This window comes from Cricetulus griseus, chromosome 8 (genome assembly GCF_003668045.3).
Source record: "Cricetulus griseus strain 17A/GY chromosome 8, alternate assembly CriGri-PICRH-1.0, whole genome shotgun sequence".
NCBI classification, from domain to species: domain Eukaryota; kingdom Metazoa; phylum Chordata; class Mammalia; order Rodentia; family Cricetidae; genus Cricetulus; species Cricetulus griseus.
Window position 1 is genome coordinate 17,057,835 of NC_048601.1, and position 16,728 is coordinate 17,074,562.

Below are 16,728 nucleotides of genomic sequence, written 5' to 3' on the forward strand. Positions count from 1 at the left end.
TGGCCAAAAACTCCCTCACCAGCAGGGTTGACATTTGAAAGAAAATACTTACCCAATGGGAACAGTGGGTGGAACTCCTATTCAAAGGGCAGCTGTTGTATAACTGGGTGTTTTGAAACTCCACTCTTGAAACCATAACTGCCAAAACTGGTTCTGTGAGTGAAGCAGGGTTTGTTTGTTTGTTTGTTTGTTTTTCAAGACGAGGTTTCTCTGTGTAGCCCTGGCTCTCCTGGAACTCACTCTGTAGACCAGTCTAGTCTCAAACTCAGAAATCTGTCTGTCTACCTCTGCCTCCTGAGCGCTGGGATTAAAGGCTTGAGCCACCACCACCTGGATTTTTAAAAAAAATAAATCTAAAAACCTAATCAGCAATATTTCACGTTGCTGAGGTTCTTTCTAGCCTGGTCCGCCCCCCTTCTTAGCCCCAAATAAACACATAGAAACATGTTAATCACTAAACTGTTGGCTAATGGTTAAGGCTTCTTATTGGCTAGCTCTGTCTTAATGATTAACACATTTCTATTAATCTATGTATTTCCACGTCGTCTTATCTTACCGGAGAACACCTGGCACATGTTATTCTCCCAGTCCCTCCATGGCATCTCTCTTTTGGAGGTCTGGGCTCCCTCTGCCTCCTTTCCCAGAATTCTCCACGTCAACTCCACCCGCCTATCTTCCTGCCTCTATTCGCCAGTGCTTAATCATCAACCAATAAAAAAACCGTATATACAGAAGGACATCCCCAATCAGTTGCACTTCTTTGTCTTTTTTTTTTTCTTTTTTTTTTTTGAGAGGTCGTTTCTAACATTGCTTCAGAATAAATTGCATCTTTCAGTGAATGAGTGGGGAGAATTGTGATCCAATTTAAGAGAGGATGACATGCTGTCTTTTGTGACAGCATGGGTAGACCAGGGTGACAGCTTTCAGTAAAATCAGTTAGCCAAACACTGCTCATCAGTCAGAGGGATTAGCTAGGAGTATGCATTATTCATTCAGAGTTTGGAAGAGGTTTTTAGCACAATGCTAAACTCAGAAATCACAGGTAAGTCTGGACATTTCAAATTTGAAGGTGCTTAGAAATGTTCAAAAATAGAAGCAAAGAGAAGAAAAGAGGAAGGACTGACAGATGAACTGACCTTCCGGAGACCAGTGGAACAAGTGGGCTTTCTTGGGGAGCTTAAAGGACACTTTGAGTATCACCTTAGTAAAAATTTTTTAAAAAATAAAAATCATGATAATTGCCTTGCTAAAGACGTTTTTTGCCTAATATAAACAACAAAAAATGAAGGTTGAGGATTTTGTATGGAGTCAAAATCCAAAAGACATTGCATAATGCTTACAATCTTCTAACCCTAACAGTTGTCTTTCTTGTTAGTTTAAACATGAGCTCCCTTCTGACTTGGAGATGTATAGAAATAAACAAACATAGAGGTTAAGTCAGTGGAAGCCTTTTTTAAATGGTACACATTTCTGAGTTTTGAAAAAAACATATATTTATAATGTCTCCATCACAGTGAAATATAGACCTCTAACTCCACCCAAATTCCCCTGAGGCCCATTGTGGATTCTTCCCAGACACTGCCTTCCTGTGTTCCCAAACCGTGGCCACCCCTGACCTGACATTTGCTGTTCCTGAAGCTGTGCACATGGATTTCTACATCTGGCAGTCATCTACGTATGACACCAGTGTCACATACAAACAGTTGGCCTTAGATTTATGTTCCAAGCATCACTAACCCATGAACGGTTTCAGATTCAGAAATATGAAGGCAGCTCAAAATACAACATCTGCTTTTATTTTGCAGAAGGTTAAGAAAAACCAACAGGAAAACTGTTGGATTAGATTAGTTCAAGCAGAAATAATTCTCAAGTCAGGCTACAGGACAGTTGATTTTGTAGCTGTCCTGCAGCCTGACTTGAGAATCAACCACATAGCTGTGTAGTTTCTTTTCTCTTTCTTTCTTCCTTTCTTCCTTCCTTTCAATAGTTCCACAGTCACTAAATTGTTTCTGTCACTCTGTGATTAAGTGGTGTCATTTCTACAAATATGGTGTATTTTTTCTAAATTGCTCAACTAGACAAATTCCTTTTCATTTTCATGCAATTTGAAAGTTATCTTGAGCTGGAGAGATGGCACAGAGGACCCAGGTTTAGTTCCTAGCACCCTCATGGCTATTTACAACTGTCTGTAACTCTAGTTCCGAGGGATTCAACACCGTCTTTTGGTCTTCTTGTGGATCAGACATGTACAGCATGCAGAGACATACACACAGGCAAATCACTCATGTGCTTTATAAAATAAAAATAAATGTAAAAAGGATGAAATCATCTTGACAATTTCTTTGAAATGCTCAATATCCAGAAATATGTTGGGAAGAGTTTCTTTGATTCCTAACTTGTTAAGGGTTTTTGTTAATTTGAACTAATGTTAACTTTTTCACATGGTTTTGGACAGCCTGTTAAAATGCTCCCATATTTCTCCCATTAATTATGTCAATGTGTTCTATTACAATTATGTGTGTGTTTATTAATTTTTTTCCTTATTGGGTTTTTGGAAACTGACCCTTGTGTATTTCAGGCTGGCCTCAAATTTCCTATGTAGCCAAGGCTGGATTTGTACCCCTGACTCTCCAGCTTCTGCCTCTCTAGCACCAGAAATACAGAAGGGTACCGATGTGTCTGTCTCATTGACTGGAGCAGGCCTTGCACATGCAGTCATTGGCTGCCCCATGTGAGAGCTGGGAGCCAAACTTGGGTCCTCTAGAAGAGCAACAACTGTCTTTAACCCCTCTGCCTCTTGCTGATCCAGGCCACACCCAACCAAGCCCCACAGTGTTTCCTCCAGTCCCAACCAGTCTGGTCTTATGGAACTAAATCTATGGGTGGTTTTTCATTATTCTTTTTCATCCTGATCTTCACTCTTTCTGTTTCTTGCTCCTTTATTGGCTCTTAGTTCAGTTACTGGAAGACCATAGTAACAATTCTGTTTTCCTTTCTTCTAGTCTTCCGTGAGCCATAGACATCATTTATAGACCAGGAACTTCTGTGAAGGGCGTTTGCAATGGGAGAGTACAGGCCAAATCTACAGATGATTCTGGGCAAATTTATCTTTTTCCTTAAAAGGTTCTTGAAGTTGATATTCTCGTATTTATATTTTTCAGGTAAAAAGCTCCAAGGACAATGTTTCAGAATCGTCTCTGCTGAGTCTCCTGTTAAGCTTTACTGCTGCTATGTACTGATCGCTGTCCTCAGTATAGCTGTCATCGCACTTTCTGTTGCTTTGTCATTGCCAAGTAAGTGGCTCATTCACCAAATTCTGCAGCATTCTGTCCACGTTTACATTTCAGTTATACTTATATACCTGTACTCTGAGGAAGGACTCACTCTAGGGGGGACTCTAAAGAAAACTCACTAGAAATTCATGGTCTCTAGGAACTTACTGTCTAGCAGGAAGACGCAGTGAAGCTACAGCACAGGCTGTGGTGTGCACAGGAAGCCAGGCTCAGCATTCCAGGGAAGATGACATTCAGCGACCTCTAGACAGAGATGCAGAAGACCTATGTCCTCTTGGGGGAACAATTCAAGGCAGAGAACAAGAAGAGAAAAACTCAAAGCAGGAGCCTCAAGGAAGTGTGAGGGCAGAGAAGAGTAAAGTGGCCAGTAAGATACAGCACCTCCCCCATTACCCATGATTTTAATTACCATGTTCAACTATATTTTAAAAGCAGTCAATTATAGTAAGAAATTACCAGTACGGAGTCAGGTAGAAATATAAGGGTATTTAATAGGGAAAAGCCTTACTTACAGAGCGAACCAGCCAGCCGGTGGTAGTCTGTACCGCAAGAAGCAAAGAGAAACCGAAACCGAAAACGCAGTCCCCCTACTCACTCTGACCACGCCCTCACAAGCCCTCAGGTACTCTTGTAGCCAGCCCCTAAGAAGGCGTGGCTACAGCTTCCCCTACAATTCCCCTTTTAGTCTAAAAGAGGATTAAAACTTAACAGTATAAAGGTAAAATATAAGAAGATAACTATCTATTTTAACTAAACCCTAAAGTCATAAACAATAGGAAGCTATTCCTAACTAGGTATATACACTATCCTAAGTGACAACAATGGGGAAAGGGGGCGTAGCATTTTCCAAGTTACTTCCTGCTGAAATGGGACGATGATAGTCATGTGGGGTCCTGTAAAAAGAAAATGTTAGTATCTAGTCCATGTTAGATGGGATTTACTTGATTGAAGATCTCGCTTGAAATCCTCAACTTGATTGAAGTCAGTACCCGAACCTCTGGCCGGAGTGTCAGCTGAAATGGAGCAAGTTGGATCCAGTGCAGTCGAGGAGATGTGGCCCATTTTCTTTTTAGGGTGTCCAGGGATTGCTGTCAGGCAGGTCTTTATTGGCTGTGTGGGACTCAAACATAAACAGTTAGCAGAGAAATGTTTGCTTGTGTATGTACACATGTTAGGGAATGCAACCATGAGAGCATAACAATTATGAAAGGGTGTACATCTTGAGAGAAAGATCCAAGAAAAGACAAAGACAGTCCCCAAATTCTTCTTTTATTCTGTATTACATCAATTGGCTTCTTGATACAACACAGAAACATTAAAGCTTAGTTAAATAATGTGCTTGGATTTTAGAGGAGGAAAGCCAAATCCATCTCTAAGTCCAGCATTGGTTTAATTGAATAGGGACTAGGAAATAAAGAGAAATAGAGTTTTTTGAGAGACAGCTGTAAAGTTTATCGTATGGCACATTCCTTCTATTTGATGGTTATAGCTACCTTGTCTTCTTAAGTATCTATCCATGTAGTGTCTTTTGCCTTCTGAAGATGAGTTTTCCTGTGAAGATAAAAGCAAAACACTTCCCTTTCCTTTGGGAGGTTTTTATTTAGTTTATAAGATATACCTTAGTAGAATACCTGTCATTTGTCCTTGTCGAGAGGTTTTTTCTTTTTTAGTCGAATCTTGATCAACTTTGATGGTATCTAAAGTGTTTCTTCTCCTGTAGAAACCAATGCAAAACCCCTACCCCAACGTAATACATGTCCTGGTTTCCATGTAGAGGTTAGTACATCTTTGAAGTATACTGGCTGATTGAGTTCAGCAGTTTTTTTCGTAGTCCAGTGTCTTTCTGTAGCTGTTTGTCCTTTTTCATTGGCATTAAGAAAGTTTAGTGTTAATAAAGCATTATGCAACCTATGTTTGGGGGGTTTAGTCTTCCAAGCTTGTTTGTTGAGCATCTCCTTAAGTGTTCTATTAGATCGCTCAACCACTGCTTGTCCTGTAGGATTGTGTGGTATACCAGTAACATGCTTTATGTTATAATATTTGAAAAATTGTTCCAATTTCGTAGAGACATATGCTGGAGCATTGTCAGTTTTTATTTGTGCAGGTATACCCATAACTGCCATCACCTCTAGCAGGTGTATAATAACAGAATCAGCTTTTTCAGAGTTAAGAGCAGTAGCCCATTGGAACCCTGAGAATGTGTCTATGGTATGATGCACATATTTCAAATTTCCAAACTCTGCAAAGTGAAAGACATCCATCTGTCAAACCTCATTTCTCCGAATGCCCTTAGGATTACAACCTGCTGGCAATGGAGTTTGATTATAAAAGGAACAAGTAGGACAGTTTTTCACTATCTCCTTGGCTTGTTGCCAAGTGATAGAGAAGTCCTTTTTCAAACCTTTGCTATTTACATGATGTTTCTTATGAAATTCTGAGGCTTCTAGCACACTTCCAATTAATAAACGATCAATCTATCATTGCCTTGTGCTAGTGGGCCAGGCAGACCCATATGGGATCTGATATGTGTAATATACATAGGATTACTTCTGTTTCTGATAGTTTCCTGTAATTGTAAAAACAGAGAAGTTAATTTTGTATTATCAGGAACAAATTCTGCAGTCTCAATATGTAACACGACTCTCTCTGCATACTGAGAATCAGTAACTATATTAAGAGGTTTTGTAAAATCCTTAAGTACCATGAGAATTGCATATAATTCTGCCTTCTGTACAGATGTATATGGACTTTGAACTACTTTACTTACCTCACCTGCTTTATAACCTGCCTTACCTGATTTGTTGGCATCAGTGTAGAAGGTAAGAACTCCAGAAATGGGAGTTTGTCTTACAATACGTGGAAGAATCCAGACTGTCTTTTTTATGAATTTAATTCTGTCAGTTTTGGGATAGTTGTTGCTAATTGTTTCCAAAAAGTCAGTAAGAGCTATTTGCCAATATTCATTATCTTTCCATAAGGAAGAAATTTCTTTATTAGTTAAAGGTACTATAATTTCTGTTGGATCTTTTCCAGTCAGTTGGCGAAGTCTTAATCTATCCTTTAAAATCAAATCAGAAATCTTTTTTATATATGTCTTTAACTTTTTATTCTGTTTATGTGGCAGAAATATCCATTCCAATATAGTGTCTTCCCTCTGTATCAGAATTCTAGAAGGGTATTCTCTGGATGGCAAGATAACCAGAATACAGTCTAAATTAAGGTTTATCCGATCTACATGTGCATTCAATATTCTGTTTTCTACCCATTGTAACTCTTTTTCTGCCTCATCAGATAATATTCTAGGACTGTTTAGGTCCTTATCACCTTTAAGGGCCATTTTTAAATGCTTTAAGTCATGTCCTTCTACACCAATAATTGTCTGTAATTGAGAAATTTCCCCTAATAATTTCTGAAGAGAATTAAGAGTTTGATACCGATCTCTCCTAATTTGTACCTTTTGAGGTCTGATTCTCTGTAAGTCTATCTTGTAACCTAAATAGTTAATAGAATTTCCTCTTTGTATCTTTTCTGGTGCAATCTGTAATCCCCAACGAGGCAGAACTTCCTTCACCATTTCAAACATACGTTCCAAAGTTTCCTTATTAGAATCTGATAAAAGAATATCATCCATGTAATGATAAACAAGAGATTGTGGAAATTTCTTACGAATTATTCCCAAAGGTTGCTGTACAAAGTGTTGACACAAAGTAGGACTATTTAGCATTCCTTGTGGCAAAACCCTCCATTGATATCTCCTAACTGGCTGTGAATTATTAAGAGTTGGTACAGTAAATGCAAATTTTTCTCTATCATTTTCCTGTAACGGTATTGTGAAAAAACAGTCTTTTAGATCAATGACTATGATAGGCCATCCTTTAGGTATTAAGGAAGGTAATGGCATTCCAGGTTGCAGAAGAGCCCATTGGTTGAATTACCTTATTTATAGCTCTCAGGTCTGTCAGCATTCTCCACTTACCTGAATTCTTTTTGATGACAAAGACAGGAGAATTCCAAGGACTGGTAGATTCCTCTATGTGTCCAGCATCTAGCTGTTCCTGTACTAACTTTTCTAAAGCCTCTAGCTTCTCAGAGGTCATAGGCCATTGTCCTACCCAAACTGGTTCATCTGTAAGCCACTTCAATGGCAGGGCCTTTGGCTCCTCTGAAGGTCCATCATTTGTACCTAGTTTCTGTACAGCATGGATGGTTGGTAACCGTTTTCCATAGCGTCTTACCAGTTCTTTTTCATAATTTGTATCTGACACTGGAGGAATATTAATCTGAGTATTCCATTGCTGTAAGAGATCACGACCCCAGAGATTTATAGCTATATCTGCCACGTATGGTTTCAGTATCCCTTTCTGTCCTTCCGGTCCAATGCAGACCACTGAGTTAACACTCTGTCGAACTCTAGATAGAGTTCCAATTCCTAAAAATTGTACATTTGCCTCTCTAAGAGGCCATTTCTGAGGCCAAGACTTTTGAGTAATAATAGTTACATCCGCCCCAGTGTCCACTAAGCCAGAAATAACTTTATTATTAATTTTAACTTTTAACTGAGGCCTTTTATCATTAATAGAAGCTTGCCAAAATATGTGTTTCTCATTTTGTCCATTCACACTTGATTCTTCATCACTATTCAAACTACCATCTAGAGCAATATCTTTTTTCACAATATGCAAAGTACTATCTATTGTTCCTGTGAGAGATTGTCTTCCACTGCTATTGGGAATGACCTGACCTTTCTCGATGTGGGGACCTTCTTGAGGCCCCCCTCGGGGTTTCCCGACCTTAAGGGGTTTCCTTGTATGTCCCTGGTCGATCTACATTCATTGGTCCAGTGTCTGCCCTTACCACATCTTCTACACAATCCAGAAGGCAGTGGCCTTCCATATGAGGCATTGTTAGAATTCATTTGTCTACAATTTCTCTTAGTATGTCCCATTTTACCACAGTTGAAACATCTAGGTTCCTGGCGCCTTCGTGGTCTCAAGGGGAAGGCTCTTCCTCCCCAAGGTTCTGGTTCATAGTAGTAGTAACCTCTAGCCTCTTGGTACCTATGTTGACCTCTGTAAGGTGCTTCTCCTTGCCAAGCCCTTACATCCTCACCTCTAGAACTTTTAATTTCCTGTTGCCGTTTTAAACCTTTGGAGATGGCTTCTCCTACCCAAGCTCCAGTATCTTGCACATTATAGTCAATGTTGGCTGCATACAAAACCCATTCTTCTAACGGAGCTGATCTGATCTTTAAAGGCAAAAGTATTCTTTTGCATATAGGGTTTGCATTTTCATAAGCTATTGTATATATAATTGATTGTCTTGTTTCTGGATCTGTTACCTGTAATTCTACTGCCCTAGTTAACCTTTGTAAGAAGTCCTGGAACTGTTCTGTAGGTCCCTGTTTTATTCTGGTATAAGCTTTTAGACGTTCTCCTGGCTCACGAACCTTATCCCAGGCATTTAATGCTGCTTTCCTGTAAAGAGACAGTATATCGTCATCATATTCAGCCTGAACCTGTGGGTCAGCATAAATACCCTGACCAAGAAGCTTATCTAGAGGGGCTTCAAAACCTTCCTTTATGCCCTGACGTTCAAGGAGCTTTGCCTCTTCCCTTACCAATGCCTTCCACTGGATTTGGCATGAATTCTCAAGTACAGCTGTTACCAATAGTTCCCAATCTGTGGGTGTCACCCTGTTAAAGGTTGCCCATGAATGTAATAGCTGTTTTACGTATGGGCTATGGAGACCATATGAGACAACTGATTCTTTAATATTCTTAAGATCCTTCGGCTGTATAGGTTGCCATTCATAAACCATTCGTCCATGAGGGTGTTTCTTAGAAGCTGGCTTTTCTACCATGGCAGCTGGGTACACTAATGGTGTACGAGTAACAACCTTAGAAGAATAGTCACGATACCTGGGTGGAGTAGGTGCCTGGGATTGGAGTGATTCTGCTTCTGAGGCATCCCACTGATCTTTAAGCCTAGCAATGATATCCTTTTGAAAAGTTTCAATCTCCTTAATCATAAAAGATTCCAAGCACGTTAGTGAATCTGTAAATTGCTCTAACTGCTCATCTACACGTTTTTCTAGGTCTTTCATACGATCATCCTTAGACAGCATCTGGATGGCATGGAAACTGCCTTCTAGGTATTGGAGTCTAGATTCCAGGTCATGATTTGCTGATTTTGAGTCCTCAGCAATCGACCGTATGGACCTATGTAATCTGTCAGCCCTGTACTGTAAATTATCTTCCAAACATTCAAATCTAGACTCAAACTTCTGATCTGCTACCTTGGATGCTTCAATGACTGATTGAATGGCATTGTCCAATTCTTCAACCCTATGCTGGGTATTTTGCACCGTTGCATCTAGTTGATGAGTAACATTGCCTATCTGAGTTTCTAGCTGGCTACAGATATTCTTTAGCTGGTCATGGTCTTCTGACAGCCTAGCCTCTAAGGCCTCAGACATGGAGGATCTCTCTGTGTTTATCTTATCATAAATACACTGTATCTCATCAGACAGCTCTGTCTTTAGTGTACTGGACACAGAGCCAAGCTTATCATCCAATTTCTGTTCCACTTGCTGCACAATTGTGGTCTGACCTAATCTGTTTTCCAAAAGCTCATTGCGTAAAGCTGTTATTTCCTGCAAGCAGGTGGTGAGGTTATTTCTGTCCCTGTTCCTGAGTCCTCTGGCTAGTAATACTATTTGTACCAGCAAGCTAACTGCCATTATGGCATATAGGCCAGTAATTGGCACATTAACATCCTCCTCAAACAGTGAATTCACGTAATAAGCAAAAACATTACCAATTTCAGCAAATGATAAATATTCCGCCATGATTTTACCTGATTTCTACTCCAGATGCAGTAAATATATTTGACCAGCAGGTAGCACAGGCCTTCAGTTATTCCGAGGCGTTTGGCAGCAGTCGGTCAGCAGTGGAGAGCGGTCACAAAAGCGCCTGCGCTTATCTTAGAGAGTATACGGCTTTTCAGCTTTGGCTTTCCCGTTCTGCCGCAAGGGGAAGCCTCTGCTGAAAGCCGAAACTTACTCACCTCTAGGCAGCTAGAAACTGGGTGGATGACTGAGCCACACAGCTGCCGTGGGTCAGCTGCTAGCCTGCAACGCCTATGGAAAGAGGGTGCTTTCCCGGCCTAGGCGGCGGGCCCGATGGAACCCACAGCCTGTCCCAAATGGGGTGTGGGTTTCCAATATCCCGCTTCTGACAACCAGATATAGTAAGAAATTACCAGTACGGAGTCAGGTAGAAATATAAGGGTATTTAATAGGGAAAAGCCTTACTTACAGAGCGAACCAGCCAGCCGGTGGTAGTCTGTACAGCAAGAAGCAAAGAGAAACCGAAACCGAAAACGCAGTCCCCCTACTCACTCTGACCACGCCCTCACAAGCCCTCAGGTACTCTTGTAGCCAGCCCCTAAGAAGGCGTGGCTACAGCTTCCCCTACAGTCAATGAAAAGTTTTTGAGGTGATCAATTTTAGTACCACACTGTTCAGAATAGTGTAATGAAAGTCTTGTACTGTTGCCATCTGTGGGGTGTCATCTTTCCTCCTGGGCCAGTTGGCCCCCAGTTTGAGAGGGGTAAGATGTAGAAGGGGTGCAGAAAGCTTTGTATGCAGCCCATGAGCACGGATGAAGGGAGGCTTCCAGGAGACAGACCGGTGTATCAGTTCAACTTTATTCCAGAGTATAAGGAATGTATAGGCCTGGGGAGCCTGGAGACAAGCCATGGTACACTCCTATCACAAGGCTTGGCATGTGGTAGTAGGGTCTTATAGCAGAGCTTATAGCACAACTCTTCTTAGCGGGGATCTGTGTAGGCCTTTAGGTCAGCTCCAATGAGGCAGGTATCCTGGAACCTGGGCGTCACAGAATACTGTTATACAGCTGAGTTGGAAAGGTATCCTGGAGCTTGAGAGCCAAGGGATACCACAGGTCACACAGTAAGCACAGCAGCTTACAACCCTGTTTCAAGAGGGGGGCTTCTCCACGTTATCTATCTCCTCTGGCAGGAAAGGGCTTCTCCTGAGAAGTTGTTTCTGCTCCAGTCCCTGGGAGTGTAACATTTCTGCTCTGTCAAGAGAATGTTTGTCTTGCCGGAAGTGTTACAACATTGCTTGCTCTGCTGTTGAAGTTCTACTGCTCTTCTCTGCTACTCCCCTCTCTGCAGCTCCACCGTAAAGGAAGGTCTTCACCCAAAGCTCCTTCAGGGATTTTTATTCTCTCTCATTCTCTCAACAATTCCATGTGGACACAGGTTGTATTTGGTTTTTCCAGGGGGCAGGGATTGTCAAATTTGAATCCCTGAAGTGATTGACCTGCTCTCTGTTCAGGGAATGGTTAGTTTTCTGCATAGGCGTAGAGCCAGTTGGGCTCTAGTTTCAGGGCCAAAATGTGTTTCTTTTACTGTTATTTTTGGCTTTCTGGTTCTAGTTTTAGGGCCATTGTGTATTTCTTTCACTGGCTCTGAAAGGGACAAAGTGTCTTTCTTTGGCACTACTTTCAGAGTCAGGGTACATTTCTTTAGCTCTGGTTGCTGGATCAAAGTCTGTCCTTTGTCTCTGCTCAGGGTGTGTTTCTTTGGCTAGATCCTTTTCCCTACAATGTGTATCATTGGTCAAGCTAAAGATGAATCAGGCATCTGGTTTTAGTGACAGGCATCTGCTTCAGAGACAGCTTTCAGATAAGGTTAGTTTTCCAGGCCCAGGGACATCCTCCTGATAATGCTAGGTAGAGAGCAGGAAGCTTCATTGGAGAGGGAGGAAGTACCAAATTGTCAAGTTTAGAGAGAAGGATGCTAGGTTATGGCAGACTGTGGCCTCTAACCAGTCAGCAATGTATTCCAACTTATGAACAATCCCTTAGAGCTACATGTCCACACTGTATACACTACCATCCCAATAGTCCCCACTTTTATCACAATTATCAGGCTGACTGTCAAAGTAGGTGTCCATACACAGTGATTGTTGCTCTAGCAACTCCTAGTTTAGTGAGGAATATAAAGCACAAAAAGTAAAGACATTTTAGAAATTCACTTCCCTGGAGCCCTATTATCAGTGAGAACCCCAGAGAGATTGGGGTGCAGACCAGAGCTTGGATGCCTTTAAATAAACAAACATCATGCTAAGGAGAGGATTTCTATAGATCATTTACGAAAACTACAGTCCAATTCAGAGCTGAGCTCAGTAGAGTATGCCAATGCTTGTTATAATTCATTGTGTTGTCCAAAGTTTAGCAAGAAGACAAGAACAGACCTCAATCAAAAATATACCTGCTAATTGCCTGAGAAACTGGATTGGATTTGGTAGTAAATGTTTTTATTTTTCTGAAAACACAAGTAACTGGACATTCAGCCAGAACTTCTGCATGGAACTAGAGGCCCATCTAGCTCGATTTGACAGCGATGAGGAGCTGGTAAGAAAGCATCAGGAGTTGCTTTTTTGTTTTTTTCTGTGTAATATGTGCTGCCTTGAGATAGGGAGGTTAAAGTTGAAACACGAGGAAGGATTCCATGCCACAGAGAGGGAGACATGGACAACATGGGAATGTGTGCCATTTGCTGATGGTAACACTTCTGGTTGGATCCCTGAGACATTCAAGAAACATTCTCTCAGGTAGTGCTCACAGTCAATCTGGAAGGTCAGATCTGACATTTTATTGAGATACTTGGTGGTCATGAGCAATTTTCTCCAGGCTACCATATGTTGCATCCTGAAGGTGACAACTGTTAATAACTGTGGGGGGAGGCTTAGTCAGGAACTGTCCCAGCCACAGAGGGATATGTCATTAAACTCAGTAATTTAATTCATATGTGGTATGTAAGAATTACAGATATCAACTGGATCTAATGATAACTGAAGGCTACTATGGCTCCTAAGACTGTGTCCTTCATCTAATGAGGAAGATGTGGGGTGGGGACGCTCAAGGGTCATCTGAAACAGAAAAACCACATATATTCACTTTCTGTGTTCTATGACAGGAATTCCTGAATAGATACAAAGGGACTTTTGACTACTGGATTGGCCTGCACAGAGAGTCACCAGAACACCCTTGGATGTGGACAGACAATACTGAATATTATGGCCCGTATGTTTTCATACCACTTTTCCTTCTGTTGTGATCATTTGTTGGGAAGTGTGTGAGTTGTGTCTCTAGAAGAATGGCTGTGTCATGTGAACCCAACTATAAAGTCTCCGAGGAACATTGGCTACCATTTTTAAAAGTTTCACTTAGTGTGGTTTTACTCAAAATCTTTACTGGGATGATGGCATCTGGGGTAGCTATTGTCTTCTCCTTCACCAATTTAAACTTTTTGCTGTTGATAAATGCCCTGTGTGGAATGGAGACAAATCTCAGGTGGGCAGCGAGGGCTCTGAAACTTCAGGAAGCCACTGCAGAAGTGCAAGACTCACAGTCCACTGTCTGCAGGGCTACTCCTGTTCACAGAAGCAGAGACTCCAAGAGCATTGGAAACCTCCTCTAAAGTCTTGTAATCAGAGAGCACACAAGACAGTTCTTGGATGGAGCATGGCTGTTTTGAATGGAGTCATTGTACTGGAATGTTTGATCACAAGCCCCGTCTTGCCCATCAAAGCTCTTTCAGCGATTTACTAAGAAGTGGGTTCCCCATATGTAAAATGCTCCAAAACAGATAAAAAAATCACCCTCAGTGAGGCCACCAGGACTGTAGTCCATTTGAACATGGCATCAAGCACCAGTCAAATGCTTTGTACATGCATTACAGGGTTCAACATGGATGAATGGCAAACATATGGTGTTCAAATCAAACCCTGAGAATGTAAAAGGCAGCAGGTGCAAAACAAAGGCAAATGATTCCTCATGCACTCTGCCTTCCTTTGATTCCTATTACACACAAGCAGCGGAGACAGGCAATGTTTCATTGCTGGTGCGAATGCAGTTCTGGGCTCTGCAGATTGACTGTTTTTGGTTTATTTTCAGGGTTCTCATTGGAGGAGTGGAGGAATATGCCTACCTGAATAACAATGGGATCAGCAGTGCCAGAGTCTATGCAGACAGGAGGTGGATCTGTAGCAAGCCCAGCAGCTATGCTCTTCAGTGCCAAATTCCTTTACTTTCTTTCTAGTCTTGGCTAAGAAATGCTTTGTAACCTGGTATCTACAGTTGCTGCTTTATCCCCTATCTTCCAACAGTGCTATCAGAAGGAACTGTGAATATTCGTGTTGACATCACAAATGAAAGGACTGCACATACATGGGTTTAGAAGAACACAGATGAGTCTAAAATAGGTGTTGACTCTCATACCTTAATCCTGAGGTACAATTAATGTTAGTGAACCCCACTTTGATATGAAGTTTTTGTGCAGAAAGTCCTCCTTTTGAGTTCATGAGAACACAAAAACTAGTTCCCCGAAGTGCATTTGCTCTTGGACTTTAGTAATGAAAATCAGAGGGCAGTGGTGGCATAAGCCTTTAATCCCAGCACTCAGGAGGCAGATGTACGTAGATCTCTGTGAGTTTGAGTCCAGCTCAGTCTACAAAGTGAGTTCTAAGACAGGCAAGACTATCCAGTGACAGCTTGTTTCAGAAAAAAAAAAGTTAAGATAGAAAGAAAAGATAAATAGTAGAATTGATACACACACCTGTAATCCCAGCTACTGCAGGGTTGAAACAGGGGGGTCACAGGTTCACATGTGGGAACTGAAAATATGAGAATGATTTAATAATGACAGATGACCATTTGTACTGAAGGGACCAGCTCCCCATTTCAGCAGCCATAACAGCCTAATACGTGCTTGCCTGACCTTGCTTTGGTCACTAGGAGTTCAGATGCCTTCCTTGTGGCAAGGAACCAATCAGAAGTTAGCTGGTAGTGCTATGCTTTACTGCTCTGGGTGTGCTTTACGGACAAGTGCACAGCAATGATGTGCAGAGCATAGCAACCGCCCTGGGAGGGCCTATGGGCCATAACAACCAGTTGACCAATCAACACAGGGCAAACCCTCCAAGCCTAGAGGCACACCAGTCCTGAGTCTGTGAGTAACCCTAGATACTCCCCTTACACTACCCTATAAGATCTCTATTCCATGTCTTCAACGCGTCTTTTCTAGCCATCTACCATGGTGGATGGAAGAAAGGCCTAAGCTAACATGGGGTTAGCTCGTTAAACAACTACAATAAAGCCTCATGATGTTTGCATCAAGTTTTGCCCTCCACATGGTGATTGGGGTGGCTGCAGTCCTGGACTGAGATCTGGGGAGCCTGAGCCTCCAGGGGTCTTTCATTTGGGGGCTCGTCTGGGATTTGCAACCTCCCCTCACCTGAGTGGAGTCAATCTTGGAGGTAAGCGGGTACCTGTACCTATTCTGTCTCGTCTACTGTCTGCCGGCTCTGTCTCTGTCTATTCTGTTTCTGTAAAAGCACACTTTTGGTTCGGTTTTTGGTTTGCAGTTGTCTTGGTGGTTGTGAGGCTTCCTCGACTGTGATTGGATAGCGGTGATTGTAGCCGCCTGGTTCTGCTGCCTGTCTGCTGGTGCCATTGCCTTATAAGCTGCGAGGACAGATTGGGTTTGCATCTGTTCTTTTCTGTCTATTCTGTCTCTGTGTGTTTTTATCATTGGTTTTCAATTCAGGATCCACCACAACACCCCTTTTCGTTGAGTCATGTGGTGCCACACGAGGTAACTTTTTTTTCTGTCTTTTGTTTCTGTACAGTTTCTGTAAAGCCTGGAGGGTTGGAACAGGCTGTGTGACTGGATAGTTGAGCAGGTTTGTTATCTGATCTGTTGCAATCCACACCCTGCCTGCCTGCTTTTCAGTTCTGTGTCAGTTTTGTGTTTTCAGGTCTGCTGTTTCTGTTAATTGTGTAAATGTAAAGGTCCTATGTTGGGTTTGATAGCAAATTTGTAAGTAGGCCTACAAGGAAGGAGACGAGAATTGAGGGGACGCCCCAATCTCTTTAATGGCGGAGGTTCAGGCTGCAGCTTCTGCAATCTGTATGAAGGGGACTTGGTGGAAGCAAGATGCCTGTTCCATCTGTAAGGGGACCCAGACAGGTCGCCAATCTGTAGGGGAGACTTGGTTGTGGACCAAGTTGTACCCCATGGGGCTAGCCATCTGAAATTCTGAATAGGACCCTAGTCTGTGTTACTGTGCTGTCTGTCCAAGTTTCACATTTGTGCTATGTGTTTGTTAAGCATCTCTCTCTGTCCTTACTGCCCATGCACATGGCATGGGGTCAGGGGTCTTTTCTTGCTGCCCTGAGCATGTGGCGTGCAGGACAGGAGTTCCTCTGCCATGTGCCACGGGTTAGTGTGTGCTGCATTGGAGTCCCCTGTCTCCTAGCACATGGTGAGGCTGCTGTTTTGAACTTCAACCACTGCTGCAGCTCTCACATCTGGACCTGGCCAGTGCAGGTGAGTCTATCTC

At 42.1% G+C, this 16,728-nt stretch overlaps 1 protein-coding gene across 1 annotated transcript; it reads left to right on the plus strand.

Moving 5' to 3' along the window:
- The first annotated feature begins 1,020 nt into the window (after nt 1-1,020).
- Nucleotides 1,021-14,426, plus strand: LOC113837106 (C-type lectin domain family 2 member D11-like). Its single transcript, XM_035448734.1, has 5 exons — nt 1,021-1,042; nt 3,162-3,293; nt 12,558-12,736; nt 13,302-13,408; nt 14,282-14,426. Exons 1-5 carry the CDS (start codon nt 1,021-1,023, stop codon nt 14,424-14,426), a joined length of 585 nt encoding a protein of 194 aa, XP_035304625.1.
- Nucleotides 14,427-16,728: the final 2,302 nt, after the last annotated feature.